At 44.0% G+C, this 27,930-nt stretch overlaps 1 protein-coding gene across 7 annotated transcripts; it reads right to left on the reverse strand.

Annotated features, from left to right (window-relative positions):
- Positions 1-1,463: 1,463 nt before the first annotated feature.
- Positions 1,464-27,930, reverse strand: LOC147628390 (uncharacterized). 7 transcript variants are annotated; one of them, XM_086813483.1, is made up of 8 exons: positions 26,020-27,930; positions 24,825-25,150; positions 24,601-24,727; positions 24,326-24,445; positions 24,157-24,223; positions 23,301-23,445; positions 23,113-23,199; positions 6,829-7,139 (listed from the first exon to the last, which is right to left on the reverse strand). In XM_086813483.1, exons 1-8 carry the CDS (start codon positions 27,755-27,757, stop codon positions 7,047-7,049), a joined length of 2,703 nt encoding a protein of 900 aa, XP_086669609.1. In that variant the 5' UTR covers positions 27,758-27,930; the 3' UTR covers positions 6,829-7,046. The 7 variants fall into 7 exon arrangements, 6 of the variants coding, with proteins under 6 accessions (XP_086669608.1, XP_086669609.1, XP_086669607.1 ...); XM_086813482.1 differs by lacking the exon at positions 6,829-7,139 and adding an exon at positions 1,464-1,722 and having other exon boundaries at positions 24,157-24,445; positions 26,020-27,929; XM_086813481.1 differs by having other exon boundaries at positions 24,157-24,445.

Genomic DNA, 27,930 nt, shown 5'->3' on the forward strand with positions numbered 1-27,930 from the left:
TCAAAAATAGTTTCATATATCCTTGGTTGAATCCCGAGTCGATTTTACATCAAAAAATTCAGGGGGGGCATCCGTGTGCTAAACCACTTTTGACAGCATTCCCTTCATGTCCTTGTATAGTTTCAAGTGAAGTAATCCTTAAACTCTTTTTAAAAAGTAATCAATTCCTCTTCCTCTTGTGAGGTTAGGAAATAAAGTCTACTTTGGGATCTTTACGAGGCTCTATTATATCTTCTTTACCAAGCTCTATGATACCTACATCCTTCACCTCCATAGGTCCATCTTATGAGACTCCTATTTATTCACCCTTTGAGCGTTGTGCCCTTAGGTGAACTACTTTTCTTTGATTGACATCAAAGGTTTTAAAATTATTAGGAACCTTTCGTAAGTCTGGCTCCTCATTCTCCTCCTTTTTTGCTAACGACTTTTTTGCTTCACGTTCGGGTTCAACCAATGCTTTGTTTTTTTTCCTTCTCTCCAATCTTGTTAGCTTGGGGGGTTTCTTGGCTCATTTTTGGTTTCTTGAGGTGCTTGTAGCATTATCTGGCTTAATTCTTCTCCCCAATTCTTAGAGAATTCTTCATGAATTTTCGTGGCCTTGACTTGTCTTATCCATTGAGCATTCATGGGTCTTTTTCTAAGAATATCACCTAGTTCACATGATAATGCTTCTTCTTCATCCATCTTTAAAACTTTGGCCTTGCAACTCAATCCAAAGCTTCTTTCCTGAAATCAGGTTCATACTCTTGCTCTTTCAAAGAGCTTTCCCATGATTTGTCCATTGCAGATAGTCTCATCATGTGCACCGTGTGTGGTGACTTATCATTTCATTAGATCCTAATCCGATTCTACAAACTTTATTCAAAAATGTCAAGTTTTCTCTTAGGACCGAAACCGTGCAGTCTGTTTTGCCAATATCCTTGAGGATTATCCACAGTCCTTTGAGCATCTAGGATTTAGCCAATCACTTTTCTAGCACTTTGGTAGACTAGACTAGTACATTTCTAATAACATGCAACACACACACCAAACATGTCTCACTGTTTGGCAGTTGTATGTTGAATATGATCACTCTATCTTTTTGTTGAATATGATCACTCTATCTTTTTGTTATGGATTGGATCCGAGCTCATTCATATGCAAAAGGGCCCAAATCTACCAAAAAATGCTCGAAACAGATAGATTTTCTCTACTTCTGGCTTGACAAATGCATTGTTCATAGTATGTCCATATAAGATCTAGGGCTCTATTCTCATTTGAGCTTTTTGCCTCATCAAAACTATCTATCTAAAAGCAAACCATAAATAAACCAAAAAAGCATGTCCCAGCATGATTGAAAGCAACATACCCTCGTAATTCGAAGAAGATAACAAAACAAAAAACAAGGAAACCTATATCAACACCAAACCTGTGTAAAACAACACATCACAAAGTAAATGCTTATATCTAAATTAAGGACCATAATATCGAAAGTGTATGTCAAAATATCAAGTACATAATTTCCAAACTACAATAACATTAAATGTTTTTACTACTCATCGTCATCACCACTATCTAGACCCAGAAGAGAGATCGTGAAGGCAAGTCTAACAACATGCTCATCTTTCTCAATGGACAGACAATGACAAAGTAAATCCACTGACTCCCTTGCTAACCCACCACACCTTGCAAATAGGTTCGATGATACAATCACTTGGGCCCATGAATGTTTAGCCAATCCACCTACCAAGACATGAACATGTAAAGTTTAATAAATGGGCTTCAACAACACCATTTGATTTCCTCTAATGACATTGTATAACCATGGGGTACTATCTTCTAGACAACCTTACCTATGTAGGTACACCAACCTCTCCCCTTGCAAACTAAAAACCTATAGGACACATCACTCATAGACACATAAGCACCATGTATGCAAGGAACTATGTGAATGACAAAAGACAAAGGGTGATGCCATTTACCTCCTCTCCATTTGGATATACAAAGCCAAAGTCTAGAAGCATAGTATAAGAGTGATGTAGTACAAACTCAGCCTTCCTTACATGTGCAAAGATATAGCCATCGTGATCAGGAAGGCAGAGAGTCATATACCATCTCTCATCTCACTATGAAGTCATTTGTAAATTGTGCTACTACTATAGCAAACAGCACTGGAACACTAGTTTTGTTCCACTCTGGACATGTTGAGGTGTTTTCTGCTCCTCTGCCAAGCTTGTGGGAAAATATGCATAAACCAATTTGGCTACGATAGTACATGGCTGACCCCCATGTGAGAGGTTTTGGGCATTCATTACTACAATCTATATTGCTTCCAAAATATCTAGAAGGGTTAGCAGATACCACTCACCTATAGCAAAAAATATTTTTTAACACCCTCAGTATTGACAAAAGGAAGCTTTGGCGTGAGAACTAGTATGGTCAAAGGCAACTCTTTAAGCTTTTCAATATGGATAGTGAGGCCTTGATTGAGTGGGTTATTGATCAAGCAAAGTTGGGTTGGTCTATTCCATTATAAGAGATGGACGAGTCATTGTAAGTTCACATTTTTTGCAAAGCCTTCTTCCTAGTACCGATAAGATGATTTACCGCAACACTATCATAGAGGGGGATCCAATGCTAGAGGTGAAGTTTCATTTAAGGATTGATAGTGAAGGGCACGAGCACTATATTCTAGAGGCCTCCATGTCCAGAAGATATGTGCTTGTTAATCATGCATCAGCTGCTGCTGCTGATAATAGTGTGGCTGATATCAATGAACCAAGCCCTTCAAAAAGTACTGAGAGACCAAAGAAGGATAGTGTGTGTGATTGATGATGAAGAGTCATTGTTGCAAGCACCAATTGCTTCAGAGATGTCTAATAAGAACATAGTGTGGAGAAACATTTGTCATGTTGACCTTGAGGACATAAACCAGTGCAAGGGTGATAAGAAAAAGACCCAACTCACTTATTTTTGTGAGCCTCAAAAGAGGCCAATCAATTCAAGTTTCCATTCTTCGTAGACTTCATGCTTTGCTATAGGAAGTCTTCCAATGTAGATTTTGAGGAGCAATGGAAGTCTACACTTGTAGACTCGGAGGGTAGTAGGACCTCAACATCTCCAAAGGGTAATGAGAGGTCTACTAAAATTAACCTTGAGGATTCATATGAAGAGAAAGTTCATGGGAAGACTATCATCCCTTGGCTAATGGTGGAGAATAACAAGGCCAATGTGTTGAGATCTCAAATTGGGAGTTTAAAGAATGTAATATACAAGTGATAGAAGTACCCAGGGTTTACAATGATAATCTCATCATGGAGATTCCTCCAACATTTGGTAAGATAAATGGTATGGAACAAAAATTTGATGGTCATATTTGAACAAGGCCCACAACTACTAATATGTCCATCCAATGCACCAAGGGTTTACAATGATAATCTCATCATGGAGATTCCTGACAAAAGCACCAAGGGTTTACAATGATAATCTCATCATGGAGATTCCTCCAATGTTTGGTAAGGTAAATGGTATGTAACAAAAATTTGATGGTCATATTTGGACAACGTCCACAACTACTAATATATCCATCCAATGCACCATGAGAGTGAGTTATTTTATTGGTTCATTGGAAGGCCACAAGACATCTTATCGTTTCTATGCCAATTACAAGAAATTCAATAAAACTTGCTTTAGAGGACATGTACAAGAGAAAGTTGCACTTGGTCTACTTGTAGAGCTGAAAAGCAATAAAATTATGTGCCATTTCTACCAAAAGCCGACGATGGTCTAGAGGGGTCCACAATACTTGGGGATGCAAAGCTAACCAACTTTCTTGAGTGAAGAATTAGCCCACTCATATTATAACATTATTTTTACACTTTTCCTTGATTCATGGAAGAGAGAGAAAGCCCTTACAGGGTTAGTTTGTGAGTCCAAATTTTTCCTAATGTTGGGTTGGCATAGGGAACTCTCTATGGAGCTACTCAATAATGTAGTTCTTTTTATCATCAGGTTGGTCATGCCACTTTCTGAGGATGAAGTGTCCAAACTATACACCACACGTCAGTATCCTCCCACCTAGCTCATCCTTAATATGGACCCATCATCATAATATCTATAGGAGTACCTGGGTCTTGATATTGTAGAGTGATGAGTAATGGGAGTGCAAGCATAAGGAGTGCATGTCAAAGTGAAACTCGCAGTGGCTATATGATAGTGATGTGCATCATGGATCAGAATCCACACCCATGACTTATGGAGCTCATCATAGCACAACACCATTCTCAAGGTGGAGGCCTATGGTATCTAAGGAGGCTGAAAAAAGAATCAACAAAGCTGAAGATATGCGAGCTACTATCATCATGGAAGAAATTGTAATGGACCCTACACAACATGTTTTTTTTTCATGTGGCCATAGATGGCTCTGAGGAGGGGGTTGTATATGATGTGCATATAAAAAATGTACCAATGTGCACATGCCACGTTTGTTTTCATGTGGCCATGGATGGCTCTAAGGAGTTGGTTCTATATGATGTGCATATAAAAAATGAACCAATGTGCACATGCCTAGATTTCCAAAAAAGAGAATCTGCCAAAAAACCATACCTAGCATTGAAGCATTTATATTATATTTTCTTGTGTGTCTTGGGGCTTAATAAAAATGTACATATGTTTATACATTATCCCACACTTTCAGTTGATATGGATATATCATCAGCACTTAGCCATCCTACTAGGAACAACATTTTGTCTCAAAGACCACTACTCTTTTATCCATTTTTGGTTGTGAACACTTACATCCCACCATCTATGGAAAATTGCCATAATATTTAATGAAAGCTTTGGTTTTGAAAATTGCCATAATACATATTAGATATAATGCCTTTCTATCTTGTCGAGATGAACGTCTTGTTATATCATAATGAAAGTTTTATTTTTGAAATTTGTCATGCTATAGTGTCAAGATCTTGACAACCTGAAATATATTTTTGAAAATTGTCATAATATGTATTACATCTAATGCCTTCCAATAATGTCAAGATCTTGACAACCTGAAATATATTTTGGTCAATGAATATGTTTTTCTATAAATTAAAGTCATGTTTTTAAGAAATTATTGTCACAAAAAAGCTTGCAATTTCTTGGGAGAGTGATAGAAAATCTCACAAGATAAAGCTCGTACAAAAAAAATTCCCTCTATGTGGATAATTTTGTACCTTCATGGAGAGGGATGGTGTGTTTCACACTTCTAAAGGAATTTATATCAATTATTCTGAGAAAAAATCATGAAATTCCTTGAGCAAGGCTATCAGTTCTCCTTCTTGCTCAAGGGTGAGGTCCTTGCAACAATAAACATTGGTTTAGGTTCTTTACTTTTGCGGCCAACGAAATTGCTTTTTTGACCTTGGTGGGGCCATTATACGAAGCAATTAGCTCTCTACCTAGGCTTCTTTAAGCCTTCTTATCGTGTACCCCTTTTTCCCCGATTTTGTAGAACTTATAGTGCAGAGGTTGATCATTCTGTGGAGGGGTTTGCTAGGTGAATCACTAGCTACTCATAGTTCAAAGTTGATGTTGGCTCCTAAAAGGGATGTTGCACTAGGCATGAACAAGGTTATTTTCATCGTGTTCAATCTTGCTGACCTTGTTCCAAGCTTTTGTAAAGCTCCATTAAACCCTCATCTTTCAAATCTTCTCAAGCACCCTTACTATTTCCATAGCCAATTAAGTGACCTCAAATGGCATTGGCTACATTTTTTAATATGTGCATGGGATCTAGGAGATGATTTATAAGCAAGAAGACCAAATAAGGGAGTTTACAAAAAATGAAGAGCCTTTTCATTCTAGGTGGAAGTTGGTTTCCATTCAATCGTATGACTCTAGCCAATCACTTGCCTTCAAAGATGGTGGCTTTTGACCAATGTTTGTAAGGAGTGGCCTTCTGGTCAAACCGTCCTACTAACAACGCATTAAAAACCAACAACACAAGTGACCTAGTCATCAATCACACTGATGCGACCAACCAAGTGGCTTATGATCCATTCCTTGAGTTTTGAGGGTGTATAATCATAATCAACAATAAGCCCCAAAAAAAGAAGTAAGACCAACAATGCCATAACGAATCAATGCACTGACAGTACCGTAAAATAAGAACATGGATTTTACTGCTCCATGCTCTTTTCCTTGTGTAAGACTCCTAAAAATGGTGAGCAATGCAAACACCATAGCGTAGCAATGACATTAACCCCCAAATTTTTCTTATTAATAAGGATAATTAGATGAGAAATACTTATGCACCATGAGAGTTTCAAATGTTATGACAACGTTGGACCCAAAACCATAGGACAATAGGACTGAGAGGCTCACAAAAATAAGTGAGTTGGGTCTTTTTCTTCTTTTTTTCGTACACACCCGGGGCCCACTCAAGTGGGTGGAGCCGATTTCCCCTTCCAACAATTAGCCAATTATCATGGTCGGGCAAGGACCACGTACCATCGGGCAAGAGCCACGAATTAGGCATCCCCCATGACCACCGCGATGAGTTGGGTCTTTTTCTTTATCGACCTTGCACTGGTTTATGTCCTCAAGGTCAACATGATAAATGTGTCTCCATGCTATGTGCTTATTAGACATCTCCGAAGCAAGTGGTGCTTGCAATGACTCTTCATCATCAATCACACACACTATCCTTCTTTGGTCTCTCAGTCCTATAATCCTTCTTGACAAAACCCTGGCAATCCAACTAGCACACGAACTTGGAAGTATAACCATCCAAAACAAGAAAAGAACTGAAGAGTATCCAAACATTCCTCTTGGACGCGTACTTGGTGTGCATAGATGACATTAGTGTTTTCACAAATAGGTGAGGTAAACTTTTAGAACCATATTCAACATGGGGATATGTGAGAAAACAACCCCCCCCAAAAAAAAAACCCGCTCAGGAAATTCTTGTGATTACATAACAGGAATAGAATTTAAGAGTTAACAATACACAGACTTGACTAGACTTCAGGCTGGAGGAGCACCTGCAGCTGCCGGCCTATAAATAAGCAATGCTTGTAAGGCCTTCACAACAATGCTTGTAAGGCCTTCACAACAATGCTCATAGTTGGGCGATAATCTGTTTCATGCTGCACACAAAGTGCTGCCACTGCTGCCATCTGGATCCACGTACACAACACAGGTTAAAGAGAGACAGAGAGAGTATGCACTTAGCCGTTAATAATGCTAGAGTGGGTAAAAAAGTAAATCTTGAAGAGCATGTTAAAATGGCATCTCAATGTCGAGACATTGCAGCCAAGCACAAGCGAGCCAATGTGGTGCAGGATACTCATGAGGAGAGGAGGAAAGTAAAAGGTCCTAAATCATAAAATTCATGGACCCAACATTGAAAGAACTTGGGGAGTTGGAAAAGGTGGCACAATGGAAAAGCTCCTCCGTCTTTAAGAAAAGGTGGCACAATGAAAAAGCATGAACCTCCTTGTTTGAATTACTCTCATTTTTGAGACCTCCTTGTTTGAATTACTCTCTTCATTTATAACAGAAAAAGGCCACCCTAGAGAGAGAGAGTAATTCAAACAAGGAGGTCTCAAAAAGGTGCAAGAAGGACAACCGGACAGTCTACCAGGATGGGTGAGTGATTATCTAGGAAAAGCATGAACCCATGTCCCACTTCTAAATAGGGAAATGTGACCTGTGGGACAAAACTTGCAGGCCTATATGAAACTTTATGAGCAGTATGGATGGCCGTCTCAAAAAAGCTACGTGTTATTTTGGGCATATTTCGATATAAGTATCCTTTATGCTTAAGAGGGGGGGGAAAAGAGGACCAAAAGCTACGTGCCTTGTTAATCTTACTTTTTAGAGTACTTACTCATAAAAGCCTGCATGCTTGATGCGTGGGCAAAAAGTTAGTTGTGCTTTTCAAAAGCTGGAGCTTATAGTATCCACCCACTATTAGCAACCATCTGTAATCCCCTGCACTCCTTAATTCCCTACACATTTGCTAATCTTCTGCATCTACTCCATGGCGGAACAAGAAGCATCTGTTAGAAGTCATCTCCTGTCTATACCTATACACCACGGCCTTTGTTGTGGGTGTGCCCACCCTTATTAGGTGTTTTCTCATTTTTCCCCACTCTCCGTATTTTTTTCCCCATTTTTCCCTATTTTTCTTGGCTTGGGTGGTTGCCATGTGTTGGCAGGAGGGCCCATGAGCTAGCCGACTGATTCTTCAGGTCCACGACCTCTCACAGTTGCTGGCCGACTTGATACAGCTGGCCGACTGGTGCACTTTGCTGGTCGTGGAGTTTTCAGTCCCTGTCGGCTGCCTTTCTACAGGCCGACTGCTTGTTTGGGGTCATATAAAATGGCCCCATAGCCCCTTGCCATTGTATCTTGTATTGTATTCAGGATCTTCTTGTGTATATAGAGCAGAGTTACACACTGTGACATGTGAGGGATTGACCGTCGTAAACACAACCTTAGGCTAACTAAACTGCACTTAATGATGCTTAAGAGATAGGCCAATAGTGTCAATGCAATGCAATGCAGCTATATTAAATGAATGGGTGACAATGAGATTTAAATAGATCTATGATGCTGTCCTAGATGAAGATCCTTCCCGGGATGAGATGGATGGGCTGAATGCTGAAGATGAGGACTGTTCCTTGCTCCAATGCTGAGGTCCACCCTTCGATGCCGGCTTCCCTCTATGTAGGAGGTAGGAATGATGACTTATATGCTGAATATGCTGCCTATGATGCTGAATATGCTGATTTGATGACTATATGCTGGATGAACTGCTATCCCACTGACTTTCCCTCGTCTCCTAGGAAGGAAACGCTGAAGGGAATGCTTGGAACTGATGAATGCTGAAAACGCTGATGCTCTCCTTGTTGCCTGGGAAGGAAACGCTGAGGAGATACCACTGCTGAACTGAGATATCATGGACTGAATGGATGCGCTTCTATTTATATGGGAACATGGCTGCTGGTCGGCCAGTTTGCTGCAGTCGGCCAGCCCCCCAGATACTCACGACTTGTCATAAATGCCTAGAAGGCTGTCGGCTGCCCATACCATGCTGTCCGCTGGTGCTAATGTGCTGTCGGCTAGTGCTAACAACCCTGACCTGATGCAAATGAATGCCTTACATGGTCATGAAGACTAAGGTGCTGATGTTGGTGCTGAAACACCCCCATATACATGCTTATGCTGATATATGCCTGTATAATACTTAGATGTCCTGATTAATGCTTGATGATGCCATGCCACTTGTACACCTGATGGGTGTGCACGTGACACATGCCTCTCTCTCTTCTTCTCTTGTGCTGTCTATTTTCTGCACTGTGCTTGCTCTTGTATTCTCAGATTTGGTCATCATCTCTGCTGCATATTCTGACATGGTATCAGAGCTCTAGGCTCTTGATAGCTCTTGGGATTTGTGTGAGCAAGAGGGGGACTGTTGTGTTGCTAATTGGTGGACTGTTCGGGACTGTTCGGGAAGAGGAGAAGCAAGAGGAAGGTGGGCTGATTTGCTGGACAGCCACTTGCACTTCTTTGTTCCCACCCACCCAAACTTTTTCAGTTACATCCCCGCGCAATGGCAAATTTGCTAGAGATGGCTGAGAAGCATGTGAAGATCCCAACACTCCCCACGTTCCCGGTGGACCGTCAGTTGGACGGGAACAACTACGGCATATGGAAGGTTATGATGGAATCTGTTCTGGAGTCATATGACCTTGCTGATTTCATCGTTGTTGGGGTTCCACGGCCGGAAGTAGAGGAAGGGGAGTTACCGTCGATTCGAAAGGACCGCGAGGCACAAGCACAAATATGGGATCGTGTCAACGCCAGGGTCCGTTCATTTATCTTCCTCAACTGCACACCGCAGGTAATCAATCATATCAAGCATATGACGCTGGCCAGAGGTATATGGCAGCATTTGGCTTCTCTTTACAACAAGGTATCGCCCATGAAGGGAATTTCCTTGGAAGTACAGATGCGGGTTATAAATCCTGCAAAGTCGTTGACGATGCGGGAGCACATTAACACGCCGCAGACTCTTCCGCAATAAGTTCTTCAAGTTGGGAAGGAGATATCGTCATAGGATATGGCCATAACGTTGATGTCCCATTTGCCCTCTCAGTACTCAGCACTCTACTCGTCTCTGATTACCAGTGGCAGGCTCAGCACCATTACATGGGAGGAGCTTGTGCCCATGGTCTTGGACCAGGAGGAAAGATTCTCGAACCCTCCACAGGGCGGAGGTTCGGAGGCCTTAACTGGCCAACGGTCGAAAGGCCGTAACAAGGGCAAAGGGAAGGCTTCACTGGAGAAGTCTTCTGAGAAGAAGTCCGACGCTGACCACGAGAAACTAAAGGCAGAGAGGACCTGTAATGATTGTGGCAAGAAAGGCCACTATTGGAGGTAGTGTCCCAAGCGGAACACCGAGAAGGGGGAATATTCCTCAGCAGCAACCATGAAGACTCCAGCTTTTGTGCACTTGGAGGTGATGGACACCGATGTTTCATTTTCTTCAGGCAGGGAGGAGGTTGGAGGACTCTCCGCAACGGATACTCGGGAGTGGATTCTAGACAGTGGTGCTTCCAGGCACATGACTCCTTCCCGTTCGGCTTTACAGGATCTCTACAAGTATTCTGGTCACATTCTTATTTGGGATACATCCACTATCCCAGTTCACAGTGAGGGAAGGTTGGAGATAGTTCCCGATGGCAGAGGGGGGAAGCATTCCTCCCAAGTGTTATATGTTCCCACACTTGGTTTTCATCTGTTGTCAGTGCATCAAGTTTGCAAGATTGGCATACGAGTGGAGTTTGATGAGCATTTTGTTGCTCTCCGGGACAAGGCAACAGGCCAGGTAGTTTGGGAAGGTGGAGTGGAGAATGGAGTTTACAAACTTTCAGCACTCTCTCCCAGGTCCTCAGTTTTGTGATGACTGACAGTCTGGTAATGGCCACTTAAGTGTGGATATGCTGCAGGTGCAGGCTTTCCTAGACCAGATGGTGGATAGCTTGCCAGATGATGGCAACAGTTGATAGGAACTTTCCAGTACAGATGTTGGTAGTTCTTGTGTTTGTCAATCAGAGGAAACTTTACACGTAACTTATGCTCTAATGTCTCGTAGTATTCGGGACAAAGAAATTCTTGTAGTTGAGGAAGCTCTTTCCACAGGGACCTCTTGGAAAGCCAAGCAGGTGGCAGTTGATTACTTGCAGAAGGAGGTGGATGTTGCACATTCTCCAGGCTTTGTGGTTCCGGATTCAGAGGGGGCGAAGGCCTTGCGTGGTCTTCAGCAAGTTTCCAGGACTTGGCTTCCCACCGTAACAGGTGTTGATCCTTGTGAGCAGTATGGTGTCTCTTTGACTCGGAAGCAAAATGGTTCATTGATTTGGTTGATGGATACCAGATTGGACGGAAGCTTCCTGATGAGGCTGTTGAGCTCATGTTTGCAAATGACTCTTTGGGAGGCAGGATTGTGTATCTTGTGGTTTCTGCAGCATGCCAAGGATCTTGGACTCTTTTATACAGGAGGGGAATTGATGGATGGAGTCCGACTCCACGGTTGGAGTGACTCAAATTGGGGAGGAGATCCAGACACGAGGAGATCTACTTCAGGCCAGTTATTCAGTATGCCGTATCTCAGTTGAGCAGATTCATGCACAGCCCGCGATTGTCACATTGGCAAGCTGTGAAGCGTGTATTTCGGTATTTGCAGGGTACCTTGTCTCTTGGATTGCTTTATCCTGAGGGGGGTGACATGCAGCTATATGCTTACAGCGATTCAGATTGGGCTGGTGATTTTGATACCAGACATTCCACTAGTGGAAATTGTTTCTTTCTTGGCTCTTCATGTATTTCTTGGCTAAGCAAGAAACAGACCACAGTGGCCACTTCGTCTTGTGAGGCAGAGTACAGAGCAGCCTACACTACTACCGTTGAGTGTGTATGGTTGCGTCGTCTTATGACTGATATGGATATTTCAGTGGAGGAGCCTACACCTATCTATACTAATAGTCAGAGTGCCATTGCCGTGGCCAGGAATCCTGTGTTTCATGCTCGCACGAAACACATTGAGATTCACTATCACTTTGTTCGGGAGAGACTCCAGGCAGGTGATATCAGTCTGATTTACTGCCCTACAGATCAGAATGTGGCAGACATCTTCACCAAGGCACTACCACGTCCGAAATTAGAAGCATTCCACAATGCTTTGAATTTGTTTCCTTTTGGTGGATGATGTACAGTGATCACATATCACTCCAGGGGGGTTTGTTGGGTTTTATGCTGTGTATGCACCCAGGGGAGTGCTAGTGATCATCAGTAGGTTACTGGGGCACTTTTTACTTCAGTTAGTGGAGGTTTTCCCCCCCAGTTTAGCTTAGTTTCACTTATAGTGGTTTATAAGTGATTTGGTCCACGTGGCACAGTTTATGGCCGGACCATGTGAACACACTTTAGGTCACATCTTTTATATGTGGCTATTGTACTTCATTTTATTATTATCATCATATGAGCAAACGTGTTCCTCTCTCACACACACGCCTCCTGTTGGTGTACCTTCCAAAACCCTAACCCTAACCACTCTTCCCTACAATACCTTCCGATATGCCAAAACTTGAAGATGATGATGCCACCTATGAAGCAAAGATGCAGAGTTTGATGGAGGGATTAATGGAACTCGCGAAGGACTCACGTTTTCCACAAAACTTCAAAGCCGATTCTAAACCACGAAAGCATGGGTCTCAGAAGAAAGTTAAGCCTCAACATTCGGCTCCCATCTACCCCAATTTTCAGCCATACCCTGATTCTTCTTCTTCTTTTCGTTTGAAGGCTCTCACCTTCATTCAACAGTTTGATGCGGCATTTTCTGGTGGTGACTTCACAGAGGCATCTAAGGTATGAAAGGCAGCTTCTTTCCTAAAGGGTAATGCTCTTCAATGGTGGTCGACACTTCTTCATCAGGGAATAGCACCTAGCACTTGGGTGGAGTTCAAGCAAATCTTCTCTTCCTTATGGTTAACACAGACTTTTGAGGTGGATGTTATGACAGCTTGGCATCGATTAGATTCCGGAGATTGTAGCAATCTGGAAGAATATAACAAGAAATCATGGGATGCTCTACTACCGATCACATCCTTTAGGCCCGTGTCACTAGTTGAGTAGGTAGAGACTTATTGCTGTGGGTTACCCAAGGAGCTTCGAGATTATTGCATCAAAACAAAGGTCATTAATATGACTCAAATGATAGAAAATGCTCAAACTGGATATGCCATGCTTACTGGTCAGATGTCAGGATTCAAGGATCAACGTCTCTTCTCCAAGAAAGTATCAAAGGAGTCAAGAGAGACCAAAAACACTAAACCACGAGAGAAGGGGCAATCCAAGAAGAGAAAATTTCAGCTCTTACCTCAAAGGACAGATGAAGAAAAGAAAGAGCTTATAGCTGGCAACAAATGTTTCTCTTGTGGAGAAGCGGGACATCGGTACTATAGGTGTCCGAAGAGAACACCTAAAAACGCAGATGATTCACAGGAAGAGCCTAAAGCAAAGAAGCAGAAACCGTCTACTGGACTAGTACCTAACTTGACAGGGTTGAAGCAAGGGGATGCATCTTCAGAGTTATGCAGAGCATGGGGAAGACTTTGAGATCAGGAGGTTTTGATCTTTTTCGATCCTGGGGCTCGTGAAAACGTCATCACCCCCGAGCTTGCAGCAAACCAGAGGAGATGGGTGTGTTGCATGAGGCTACTTTGGCTTGTCCTGGACATTCGGTGGAGGTTACACCGATCATTGGGAAACTACGTCTCAGTGTGCAGACTTACACGGACAGAGAGGATAATTTCTTCATAATGCCTTTGGAGGGTTGTGATGTTTTGTTGGGTATGCCTTGGTGCCATAAGGTTAAAGCGGTAGTAGATACTTTCAATAGGAAAATCTCTCTGACTAATAAGAATAAGGAACACACTCTTGATGTAAAGCTTAAAGGGGAATCTATTCTTGTTGTATCGGCCTCGGCCATTTCTCGTTTAATAAAGAAGCATCTTTCTGTTTACTTACTGTTTGTCAAAGAGAATCAGGATACCACAGATTCTAACCTGTCTGAGTTGGATAAGGAAAGATTGGACTTTCTCAAAAGTTTTCAAGATTGTTTTTCAAAGACTTTGCCGGGGGAATCGCCGCCTGCTAGGCCTGAGGATCATGGGATTGATTTGATTCCTGGAAGTTCACCACCGAATAAGCCACCCTATAGGGTGAGTGCAGCCCAACAAGAAGAGATTATGAGCCAAGTGCGTGATCTGTTGGACAAAGGTTTGATTCAGCCGAGCTCTTCGCCCTATTGTTCACCAATGCTTTTGGTACAAAAGAAAGATGGTTCTTGGCGGATGTGCATTGATTACAGGACACTGAATAAGATTACCATCAAGAACAGATTCCCTATACCTCAAATCGATGATATTTTGGATCGGTTACAAGGAGCAGCTTACTTCAGTCGCATTGATCTGAAGAGTGGATATCATCAAATTCCCATCAGGCCAGAAGATGTGCACAAGATAGCTTTCAGGACAACTTTTGGACTCTATGAGTTTTTGGTCATGCCTTTTGGTCTTACGAATGCTCCAACGACTTTTAACAGGATGATGGATCGGATTTTTCGACCCCACCGTGCTTTTGTGGATGATATGATTGTGTTTTCTCACTCAGAGAAGGAGCATCGGGAGCATTTGACCAAAGTGTTTGAGGAACTCAGAAAGCATAGGTTGGTTGTCAATGGAAAGAAGAGTGAATTTTTCATGCAGGAGATTCACTTTCTTGGGCATATAGTGTCTAAGGATGGCGTTAGGATGGATCCAGCAAAAATTGAAGCGATAAAGAATTGGCCGGATTTACAGACTATTCATGATGTGAGAAGTATCTTAGGACTTTGTTCATATTAGAAGAGGTTTATCCGATTCTTTGCAGAAATTGCTTCACCTTTACGTCACCTGACCAAGAAGGATGTAAAATTCCGATGGACAAAGGAAGTGGAAGTTTTCAACAAGCTTAAGGAAAAGCTAACCACTGGTCCAGTTTTGGTTTTACCGGATCTTCATAAACCTTTTGTGGTACAGTGTGATGCATGCGGGAATAGCATTGGAGCTATTCTTATGCAGGATGGACATGTTATTGCTTAAGAGAGTAGAACTCTGTCACCAGCAGAACGGAACCAATGAGTATATGAGAAGGAGCTTCTTGCGATTATTCATGCTCTTTCTACTTGGAAGCATTATCTTCTTGGGGCTGATTTCATTGTTCAGAGTGATCATCAGACTCTTCGCTATTTCCTTACCCAAACGAAGCTTTCAGAGAAGCATATGAGATGGGCAAACTTTTTGTCCATGTTTCACTTTCAGATTGTTCATGTGGATGGCAAAAAGAATGTGGTAGCGGATGCCTTGTCTAGGAAACCACATGTGGCCGCGTCTCCATTATCTTTCATCATGAACTTGATGATATGCGAGAACAGTATGCTCATGACTCAGATTTTGAGCGGATTTTTTATCATTTGACCAAAGGAGAGCGCGTTGACCATTATTCTCTCAAGGAAGGATTTTTGATGATGCATGACAAATTGTGTGTCACATCTCAGTTGAGGCCGATGGCCTTATGTAGGCCATCGTGGTATTGAGGCTACAGTGAAGGCTTTGGAGGCATTCTTTTATTGGCCTACTATGCGCAGGGATGCTGATGCTTTTGTTCGTGATTGTATCATTTGTCAAAAGGTGAAGTATGACCATCAAAAGACACTTGGGTTACTTCATCCTTTGCCTATTCCAGATAGACCGTGGGAGAGTATTGCTATGGATTTTATCTTTGATCTTCCTAGGACAAAAAGTGGGAATGATGGCATCTGGACTATCGTGGATCGTTTCAGCAACCAGGATCATTTCGTTCCAGTCAGGAAGAAGATTAATGCATAGCAAATGGTGAGGATATTTTTGACGAATATCTTCAAATACCATGGGATGCCCACATCTATTGTCAGTGACCGAGATCCTCGAATGACGAGTTTATTTTGGAGAGCATTGTTCGAGAACATGAAGACTTCGTTGAAGTTCTCGTCGTCTTTTCATCCACAAACAGATGGGCAATCGGAAATTGCCAACTCAGTTGTATTGGATCTTCTAAAGTGTTATGTTTCGGATCATAAGGAACAATGGGAAAAGTATCTTCCTTTGGTGGAGCTTACAACAACACCATTCACACTTCAACAAGTAAGGCACCTTTCGAGATTGTGGAAGGCGGGAAGAAAGTGTCCAAATACGCAGCGGAGATGATAACCAAATCTGAGACCACAAGAGCAAGTAGAGTGCAGAAAATAGACAGCACAAGAGAAGGAGAGAGATATGCGTGTAACTCTGCTCTATATACACAAGATCCCCAAGTGATACAAGATGATATGACAAGGGGCTGTGGGGGTCCATTATATATGGACCCCACGCAGCAGTCGACCTGCTCCAAAGGCAGCCGACAGGTACAACATCTCCACGACCTGCCACATAGACCAGTCGGCCACCAGCAAACATGAGTAGGCGAGCTCTGTACTGCAGTCGGGTACAGTCAGCCAGAGGATGTATGCACCTGCCAGCTCAGGACTGTCCCCCCAAGCCACAGAAAAATGGAAAAAATGGGAAAAAATACGGGGAGTGAGGAAAAATGAGAAAACACCTACAAAGGGCGGGCACACCCACAACAGAGGCCCTGGCGTCTGGTAAAGACAGGAGATGACTTCTAACACCCCCTCTCAGCTCCTGGCTGTGAAACCAACCCTAGGGAGCTGGAGTGCCGCCTGAGCGTAGTCTGAGGTAGAGACTTCGTGAAGAGGTCCGCCGCATTGTCCTCCGTCGAACAATAAAGTAGCAAGATGTCACCAGCCAAGATCTTCTCACGTACAAAGTGATACTGTATCTCTATGTGCTTGGTCCGGGCATGAAAGACCGGGTTCCGAGCAATAGCTATACAACTCTTGTTATCACACTGGATGACTGTGGGCTCCTTCTGTGGAAATCTAATCTCGCCTAGCAGCCTCCGCAGCCACACAACCTCGCAAGCAGCACCGCAAGCAGCCCGGTACTCTGCCTCTGTCGAAGATAGGGCAAAAGTTGGCTGCCTCTTACTACTCCAAGAAACTACTCCTAAGGCGCTGGAACATGCTCATCAAAGACCACATCCCGGCTGACAACAATCTCATTCCTCTTTGGATCATACAATCTGTATCCCTTGGAAAGAGAATTATACCCCACAAATATAAGCTTACGGGATTTGGAGTCAAGCTTCCCCCTCCGCTTCTTCGGAATATGTACATACGCATCGCTCCCAAAAACACGGAAGTGGGAGACATCAGGTTTCCTGCCAAAGTATGCCTCAAACGGAGTCATATTAGGTACTGAAGTCGTTGGAGACCGATTGAGGGTATGGACAGCCGTTGCCACCACCTCTCCCCAAAGTGGACGAGGAAGATCACGATGCTCCAGCATGGTCCTCGCCATCTCCACCACAATCCTGTTTTTGCGCTCTACAACTCCATTCTCTGAAGGCGATCCTGTATTGGCCAGTTCCCTCTTGATGCCATGATCTACACAAAATCTGACGAAAGCATTCGAAGAGAATTCACCCCCTTTGTCAGCCCTGAGAGTCTTGCAATCCAGACTCTTTTTCCACCATCACGTGCCAATCCTTGAACCGTGCAAAAGCTTGGTCCTTCTGTGAAAGAAAGTAGACCCACGTGAATTTGGTACAGTCATAAACAAGCAGCATGAAATAGAGAGATCCTCCCAATGATGGTGTCTACTGAGGTCCACACAAGTCAGTGTGAATCAACTCCAATGATTTTGAAGCCTACCTGGAAGCCTGCTTCGGAACGGATTCCCTGTGCTGCTTACCACGTATGCAAGAACTGCAACGTCCTTGCCTGCTGGCAACATCTGGCAAGCCAACCACCATCTAGTCCCGGAAACCTCGCCGCAGTGCATCCACATTTAAGTGGCCAAACCGAAAGTGCCACAGATCTCCGACCTAAGAACCTGTCAAATGAGGAGAGTGCAGAGAGCTTGTAGATACCATTCTCCACACCGCCTTCCCAAACAACCTAGCTAGTCTCATGGTCCTGTAGAGCAACTGAATGCTCCTCAAATTCCACCTGAAAGCCAGTCTTGCATACTTCATGCACTGACAGAAGATGAAAACCAAGAGCAGGGACGTAAAGAACACGGGAGCAATGGCTTACCCCCCTTGCCGTCAGGAATAATCTCCATCCGGCCCTCACTGTGTATCGGAATGGTGGAGTTGTCGCCAATGAAGATGCGATCCAACTGCCGTTTTAGATCCAAAAAGAAGTCTCGGGAAGGAGTCATGTGCTTGGAAGCACCACTGTCAAGAATCCACTCCCGGGTATCCTTTGCGGTGAAGCCAACTGCCTCCTCGCTCAAAGATGATGAAGCATCTGAGTCCATCATCTCTAAGTGCACAAATGCTGGAGTCTTTGCAGCTGAGGCTGAAGAATCAGCACTCTTCCCATTCCGCTTAGGACACTTCCGCCAATAGTGGCCTTTCTCGCCACAATCATTGCAGGACCTCTCGGCCTTCAGTTTCTCTCGATCTGTGTCAGGCTTCTTCTCAGAAGACTTCTCCGGTGAAGCCTTCTCTTTGCCCTTGTTGTTATTCTGGCCTTTCAACCGTTGGCCAGTTAAGGCCTCCGAACCTCCGCTGTGAGGAGGGTTCGTGAATTGTTCCTCCTGGTCCAAGACCATGGGCACAAGCTCCTCCCATGTAATGGTGCTAAGCCTGCCACTAGTAATCAAAGAGGAGTAGAAAGCAGAATACTGAGAAGGCAAGTGAGACAGCAAAGTAATGGCCATATCTTCTGATGATATCTCCTTCCCAGCCTGGAGGACTTCCTACTGAAGGGCCTGCAGCTTGTTAATATACTCCCGCATCGTCGACGACTTTGCAGGGTTCATAACCCGCATCTGTACTTCCAAGGAAATCCTCTTCATGGGCGATACCCTGTTATGAAGAGAAGCCAAGTGCTGCCATATGCCTCTGGCCAACGTCATATGTTTTACATGATTGATTACTTGTGGTGTGCAGTTGAGGAAGATAAATGAACGGACCCTGGCGTTGACACGAACCCACACCTGTGCCTGTGCCTCGCGGTCCTTTTTGGTTGACTGTAACTCCCCTTCCTCTGCTTCCGGCCGTGGAACCCCGACAACAATGAAATCAGCAAGGTCATATGACTCCAGCACAGACTCCATCACAACCTTCCATATGCTGTAATTGTTCCCGTCCAACTGACGGTCCACCGAAAGGGTGGGTGGGTGGGAAAAAAACTTACACCTGCACGTGGCTGTCCAGCAATTCAGCCCGCCGTCCTCTTGCTTCCTATCTTCCCGTACAGTCCCGAACAATCCACCAATCAACAACGCAACAGTCTCCCTCTTGCTCACAAAACTCCCAAGATCTATCAAGAGCCTAGGACTCTAATACCATGTCCAAATACGCAGCGGAGATGATAACCAAATCTGAGACCACAAGAGCAAGTAGAGTGCAGAAAATAGACAGCACAAGAGAAGGAGAGAGATATGCGTGTAACTCTGCTCTATATACACAAGATCCCCAAGTGATACAAGATGATATGACAAGGGACTGTGGGGGTCCATTATATATGGACCCCAAGCAGCAGTCGACCTGCTCCAGAGGCAGCCGACAGGTACAACATCTACACGACCTGCCACATAGACCAGTCGGCCAGCTCTGTACTGCAGTCGGGTACAGTCGGCCAAAGGATGTATGCGCCTGCCAGCTCAGGACTACCCCCCCAAGCCACAAAAAAATGAAAAAAATGGAGAAAAATACGAGGAGTGAGGAAAAATGAGAAAACACCTACAAAGGGCGGGCACACCCACAATAGAGGCCCTGGTGTATGGTAAAGACAGGAGATGACTTCTAACAGAAAGTACCTCCGATTCTACATACAAAAGATAAGATCTTCGAGGCAGATCGTTTTGTGGAGAATATGGATGAGGCTTATAAAAAGGTCAATGTGGCTCTTCAAAGGACTCAAGAGAAACAGAGGAAAGCAGCAAACCTTCACCGTCGATCATTGGTTTTTGATTTGGGTGATTGGGTCCTTTTGAGATTTGAGAAGGCTAGACTCACGAAAAATGAAGGGTAAACAGAGCTTATATCCTAAATTGAATATGCGGTACTATGGGCCTTTTCAAGTGAATGAGAAGATGAGTGATGTTTCCTATCGTCTTCAGTTACTGGATCATTGGAAGATTCATAATGCATTCCATGTGAGTCTTCTTAGACCTTTCAGAGGTGAGGTGCCTACAGATCAGGTTGATGAGACACAACCAGACGTAGAAGAACTTGATGAGATTCTTCAACCGGAGCAGATTTTGGCACATAAAGAAAGAAAAGTCAGAGGAGGGAAAGTCACGTCGATATCTGGTGAAGTTTGTGAGCTATTCACCTATGGATTCGAAGTGGATGGAGGAGGGTGACTTGGCAGATTCACCGAGGATACTACAACTTTACCTCGAGGCTTTTGGTTTGGAGCCTACCTTAAAAAGCGCTTCAACAGGTTCAGTTGTGGTGTAACACGCAGAAGCTCTGGGGGTCTTCTTTCAGCCCTAAACACCACTGGCAACATGCTGATGCAAAACGCAGACATGAAGAGAGAGTAGAGGGAGAGAGAGAGAGAGAGAGATATGCTGGAAATTCAGTATATTCTTATGATACAAAAAGGTGCCTACTTCTGCAGCCCTAGACTGCCTCTTACAAAAAGGTGAACATCACCCAAAAAACTTGTCCTACTCTAGGACCCTAAGGACACAACTCTTATGGAGTTGAATGAATTACAATGATGAGCATCTACGCCTTTTATAGGCTTTTGAACTTCATGGGGTGCTGGCCGACTGCCGACTGGACATAAAATCATCAAAATGATGCGCCTATAGCCGCCTGGGTTCTGATTCAGCCAACCGCTCTTCTGGTCTCAGCCGACAGCTCCTGCTTTGTTCTGGTACAGCCAACAGGGGAGCAGGTAAAGCATCCAGGGGGACATGATTATTCACGAAGTGGATGCTCTCGATTTATGTATTCCGATGTTCTGTTTCAGTTGGCAAGACATAGCTTTCTCGTTGCTCTCTTAGGTTCTATTTCAGTTGGCAGATCCTTTGAATGAAGAATCAAGGACAATTGCTTTGTTTTAAGAGGGGGTATGTTACAGGACTGAGTATTTTACCTCTTTGTCTTAAGTATTGTAATTATGTTTTAAGCATGTTTAAGCATTCACTAATCATGTTTAATCCAGTAAATGCATGTGTAAGTCTGTACATGTGTGTGGATTCAAATACATGTTTGGTGTGTGTGTACATGTGTGCATGCTCATAAGTTTGTTCATGTGCATGTATATGTGTGTTTCTCTTACCTTGATGCAGGAGCAGCAGCTGAGGCATCCTGTGGGTCAACGGTCAGCCCAGTCAACAGCTGATGTGGCACTACCACGTGGCACAGGTGCAGGTGCAGGTGCAGGTGAGGTGACGTGACGTGGAGCTGCAGGCATGCTTTGTAGACGGCTGGCTGTAGTAGGGGATGACGGCTGGCTGACGTGGCAGGCTGGACTGCACGTGTACAGGTGCTGCCACATGGGCAGGCAGCCGGCTATTTGGTGGATTCAAATACATGTTTGGTGTGTGTGTACATGTGTGCATGCTCATAAGTTTGTTCATGTGCATGTATAGGTGTGTTTCTCTTACCTTGATGCAGGAGCAGCAGCTGAGGGATCCTCTGGGTCAACGGTCAGCCCAGTCAACAGCTGATGTGGCACTGCCTTATGGCACAGGTGCAGGTGCAGGTGCAGGTGAGGTGAGGTGACGTGGAGCTGCAGGCGTGCTTTGTAGACGGCTGGCTGTAGCAGGGGATGACGGCTGGCTGACGTGGCAGGCTGGACTGCACGTGTGCAGGTGCTGCCACATGAACAGGCAGCCGGCTGCCACGTAGCAGGTGCCAGGCGCTGCAATGCAGCCAAGGGCAGGCAGCAGCGAAGCGTGGGCAGCAGCAAAGCATGGGTGCCGTGCAACAAACGCAAGGCAGGCAGCAGCGAAGCGTGGGCGCCGGGCAGCAAAACGCAAAGGAAAGCAAACGCGAGCGAAAAAGCGCCGGGCAGCCCAAAAGCGAAAAATAAACTCAGCGTGGGATTTCTTTTTTCGAAAACGCTTAAGCACCATGTATTTTTTTTATTTTTATTTTTAAAAAAAAAGAGAAGAGAAAAGCTATTCGACAGTTTTTCGGAAAAAGCCTTTGTAATAGACTTTTCTATAAATAAGGGGCCAAGGCTCTTGTATCCCACAACACATCTTGGGTATCTTGGGTGAAAGCTAGAAGGAAATCTCCTCCCTGTGGATCAAGGGGGCATATTCTCAGGAATTGTACAAGGGCTACGCCGACCTTGAGTTATAAATAAATACTTGCAGCGTAGACATAAAAAATATCTTTCTTTTTTCTGCCTAGATATGAGCTAAGTGATTTTTATGGTACACTAGGAGGATAGGCATCCAAGGTAGGAGAGACATTGGCCCCAATCTACTCTTATGTGGATAAGATGGTAACTTGTAAGCATACAGAAAACAATGAATGCTACATTATGTTTATAACTTTATGGCACTTCCTTCAAGCAGACAAACGAAAGTCCCTTCTACTCAATAAAGAAACACTAGAAGGGGAATTTATAGCATAATCAAAGGTCAACTACTACTGCAAAATCCATGTACAAGAATGTTATGATACAAAAAGACAACTAGTTTGGTTTAATCTACTACTGCAGAATCCATGTGGCAAAATGTTATGACCCCAAAACACATAATTTGGCTTTAATGGCGAGGTTACTTTGATGCTAGTTGTTGGACTCTAATGATGGGTTCATTAGACTCTTCTAAGTATCGGTCAATTATAAGTTAATAACCCTAATCTCTCTGTGCATGTTTTGGAGAGCATACTACATGACCAATGGATAACAAGATTTACAGTCCAAAATATCAACGAAAACTGAAGAAGGTAAATCACCTTGGCAACTGCTTTGATTGGGTAATCCGTCTTAAGCTTGGGATCCACACACTGCTTAACTTTTTCTTCACTTAGTCTTGGAGTTGCCTGCATTAATACATCATCACTTCTCAAAAAGCTTTGACCGATAATTATAATGATTGTCCAATATTGCTAATTTATGAACTAGCTAGGAATGCATGTCTCACCCATGCAACCAGATTTTGCTTCCCATGTGGTATTATATGGTCCACTGGTTTTCTCCCTGTGAGCAACTCCAATAAAACCACTCCAAAATTGAAAACATCACCCTTCTGTGTAGGCTGTGTATACTGTCCTGTCAGCCTGTCATACCTGAAGGTAAAGATTTGTCAGACTGTAAAAAAGAGAATTTATGCAAACACAGATTGATCACTTGTGTTCATGGATCTGGCATTTATCTGTAACCAAAACCTTGCTTTTTTCATATAAGAAATTCACAACACCCCACAATTTGAGCCATAATAACAATAGATATATGTCCTATACAGAACATAATTACTCTTTCACACGACCCTAGCTGGTAGCACCATTTCCCTTCTCCCCACTCACATGTGATAACCTATCTAGCATATCGTGAATCTTTGTTCCTTTGGGGGCTTGCCTGTGGACCTTATTTTATCATCCGTCTTGAGCTTTCAATCATTGCAAATAACCTCAAGCATAGCATTTTCGTTTGGCTTTCAACCCAAGAATTTTAATCGTCCATGCATTAATTGGCCTTGATCCCATGAACCTTGCCATGTAAATTGGCCTTGATCCCATGAACCTTGCCATGTAATTTGGGCACATAAGAAGGATTAGCCCTAAGAATGGCCCAAAGACATTTAAATGGCTCGTTTAAGAGAACTTGGCCATTTGCCATTGCCCCTGACGACAATGCATCTAACCAACTGAGATCCTCTACGAGAGAAGCCTAGGGTCAGCTCCCACCTCAAGGCATAAAAAACAATATAGACAACTATGTACACAATCTATCAAACATCAAAAGCACTTCAAGCAAGGCATTTAAGTAAGAAACCTTACTCTGGAGGAACATAATCAGAGGTCAAACTATAGCTGGGATGGACATCGTCTGTGTAATGTCGTCGTTCTGGCAGTGTACTCACCGAAGAGTAGACCGTTGAGAGCATGAAATCGGCAATTTTGGCAGTGTAGTCACCAAAGAGTAGAACATTGCAAGATTTGATCACACCGTGGACCATTGTCGCATCATGCAAGTATTCTAAGCCCCTTGCCACTCCCACTGCAATCTTCACGCGTTGCATCCAATCAAGGACAGGCCCGGGCTGGGCGCCTAGGACACCTTTTCGGCCTTTATGAAACAGCAAATATCACCGAGTCAGTTGATATCATTATAAAATTGTTGGTATAAGCTTTAGAGTAGTATTCTGCATACTTAGCAAAAGGAGAACAATTAGCCATCAATGGAACTCACATTGTGGACAATGCCTACAAGTTTTTTTTTACCATGTAAGATATCATGTAGAGACCCCATCGTTGCAAATTCATATGCCAATACTCGTAGATTGTCATCAATGTAATATCCAATAAGCTCCGCAATGTTTTCGTTCTTCAGCCTTGAAACCCTTGAGGCCTGTCGTAGAGCTTGTTGTTCAGTGTACAAAATGCGACAGGGCAGGTCTCAGTGTGTGACGGTCTTACCATGACTCCTGACTACAGGAAAAACCTACCTTAACTAAAAACTCCTCGTCGGATGACTCATGATTTGTGCCGTGGAGTTTCTTAACAGCCGCAAATCTGCCATTACTCAGCCTCGCCAAGTAAACCCGTCCATACAAACCCTCACCTATCAAAGTATTTGCTCCAAAATTTTCAGTCGCCTCTCTCAATTCATCCAATGATATAGCCAGTTCTTGTATAGTCTGGACGGTTTGTGTAACCGGGTTCCGAACTGCCAGATTAGCCTTTTGGGTTGCAGGATAACCCTGCACACTTCGCAAAGCCTCTCTTTTTCGCAACCAACCTTTTCTAGAAAATAATTTCAGGCAGAACAGTGCTGCAAAACTCATGGAGAGTCGAGTAAGATCACAAGAGTTTTTAAACATGGTTACTTTTAAAAGAGAATTCAGTGAAGTGCAACCTTATTCAAGTAAAATCACAAGAGTTTTTAAGAATGGTACCTTTTAAGAGAAATGCAACCTTATTCAATTTTCTTCTATACAAGCATCCAACATCTTGTTTTTAAACAACCAAAAATAAGGCCCTCTCTGCAGTAATTTATATTCTTTCATGAAAAATGAAGTTTCTAAGGTTTTTCGGCGTTTTTAGTATAAAATCTTTTTCGATCACCCTCACAGGCATGGTGAAGTGCATTATAGATGCCCGCTCCGTCGTAGAAGTGTGGGCTTTCTAAGGTTATCAGTGCTAAAGCAGGACATGCTTTCTGAGGTTATCTCTACTATGAGATGGATAGCGGGGTGACCCCCTAATTGTTAAGTTGTGAAGACCTTCGAAATGATCGGAGCCTAACCAGGCAGCCGGCTCCTCTCCCTGCGTATGCCGCTAGCCCTGCCCTCCCATCCCACGCACCCTCCTGCACCAGCTCTGCCCCGTCCCTTTCTTTTGCTTCTCATCATGGCCAAGCATCTCCCGCCCACTCTGTGCACCCGCCTCCCTTCCTCCCCTCTGCTTGCTTCTATTCGCCTTTCACCCTCCTTTCCTTTTCCTTTCCCCAAGTAGACTAGCCCCCACCGATTCCTTTATAGAATTTCCTCGTTGCCGAACCCTACTCTACGGACAGTACGCAGAGCAAAATCAAGTCAGCACTTCATCACAATAAAAGCTTCAGAAGTATTTGACAATTCAAAACGAGAGATGCTGACTTTGCAATTGGACGAACATGCACACCAACACATCTGTGATCACCTGGTTGTTCGCTTCCAGCTTCATCTCCTTCTTGTAGCACTATTCTGCAGCAGCAGTACATCTCCAAAGGTATGTTCAGTGGGTGGGGATGGAGAAAAACACCTGGCTCCTTAGAGGACAGCTCCATCATTTCTTCCATGCGGGTCAGCATGCCACTGGAGAGAGTCCGTGATAACCATTGTGCTTCGCCATGACGGTCATGATGATCACCTAGAAGAAGAATAGAGGCCTTGAAATATCGGAGCATTCTGCAGATTTGTTGGAAGGTCGGTCTTACCGAGGGCTCCCCATCCCAGCATTTCTCAATGTAGCTCGCCAGTGCAAGCGGACAGTGGTGGGGTAGCTTGGGTCTCTCACCTCCCCTCACTCTCCTGCGGATATTGCTCCCTTCAAAGGGTAACTTTCCTGTCAAGATCTCATAACAAACCAATCCAAAGCTGTACACATCGGCCTTCTTCGTATATTTTGCCTTGGGATCACCTTCCACCTCGTCCTCACGGCTGGTCTCGAAAACCTCGGGAGCTCTCCATGCAGTTGTGCCTGTCTGTCTTGTGGTGTACTTTGAGCTGGCTTGCTTGGCTTTGGACATTCCAAAGTCTGCAATTTTAAGATGTGCATGTAGACCACCCATCATGGTAAGGTATGGATTAGATTGGCCAGAATGTGATGGAAAGCTTACCAGAATGTTGAAAGATTTGAGATCTCGATGAATGATGCCGAGGCTGTGCAGGTACTCCATGCCCTTGGCGATCTGGAGCATGAAGTCCACTGCAACCAGGAGAGGGAAGGGAGGATTCAACCCTTTCCCCATTCTGTCCATCATCAGAACCCGAAGGTCTTGATGCATCAGTTCCATCACTAAACTACACTTCTTGAGAGCCGGGTTCTTTGTGCAGCACACAAGGTGTATTACATTGGGGTGCCGCAACCTGGCCTGAATGACCGCTTCCCTCCCAAACTCTATGTCATCTTCCACATAGAAGAATTCTTTGACTGAAAAGCGACCCCCTAGCCAATTGGTCTCATGGACTGTGCCAAAGCCACCCGTGCCAATAGCATTGTACTTTGTTTTCAACTCCTCTGGATCTACCCAAAGGTATGCTGGCAAACCATCACTTGCCACACCTTCCAGATCTGAGGCGTGGGACAGTTTCTGCGAAATGATATCAGCAAGGCATGACATGTCTCCTCCTTCCTCTACCTTCACACTAGCCAAATACTCCAGAGCAGAGCTTAAGTCTTCGCCCGCACCTTCAGCTGCCCAAATCTCGCCGATCCTTCTCATCTCCTGCATCAAATCCATGCTGTCAAGATGTGCACCCCTCAAGGCCTGCTCAACCACATAATAGCACCAAACCAGGTCGTGCAGATGAAGGTCCACAACATCCGTGCTTATCCCTAGCTTGAGTGCCTTGTCTACCAGCCACATATGGTTGTCTGAGCTTCCTCTGATGCAGTCGTCCAGACATCTTTCCCCTTCTTGCATCACGTGATAGAGAGCCTCCAAAGGCCCACTTAGCTTGTGAGATAAGGTCTCCTGCTCAGATGACCCCAACATGGAGCAAGCGTGTTCTACTTGCCGTATGACTGCATCTAGCACCACTGAGTAAGACCTTGCAAGGCATCGCCACTTGCTGCGATGCAAAATTAGCAACGAATTGCAGTCGAGTCTGCCTTGAATCCGTTGGCATAGCTGGCTACATGTGTTTCTGATATGGGCTGGCCAGATAGACGACATCGCAGAAAAGCTCTCTGAGTCGATATCGGGCAGCTACCTCAGGTTGCCACACATTCTGGGATCAAAACTCTTTCTTTACAAAATTGAGTTTCAACACACGGCACTCCAGCAGTGGACCTTGACCTGGTTTCAAGGTTGAAATTGTGGAATATGACTGCTTATGATAGTTAAAA

The sequence above is a fragment of the Cibotium barometz genome, chromosome 19 (genome assembly GCF_041138505.1).
Source record: "Cibotium barometz isolate CiBa-2024 chromosome 19, ASM4113850v1, whole genome shotgun sequence".
NCBI classification, from domain to species: Eukaryota; Viridiplantae; Streptophyta; class Polypodiopsida; order Cyatheales; family Cibotiaceae; genus Cibotium; species Cibotium barometz.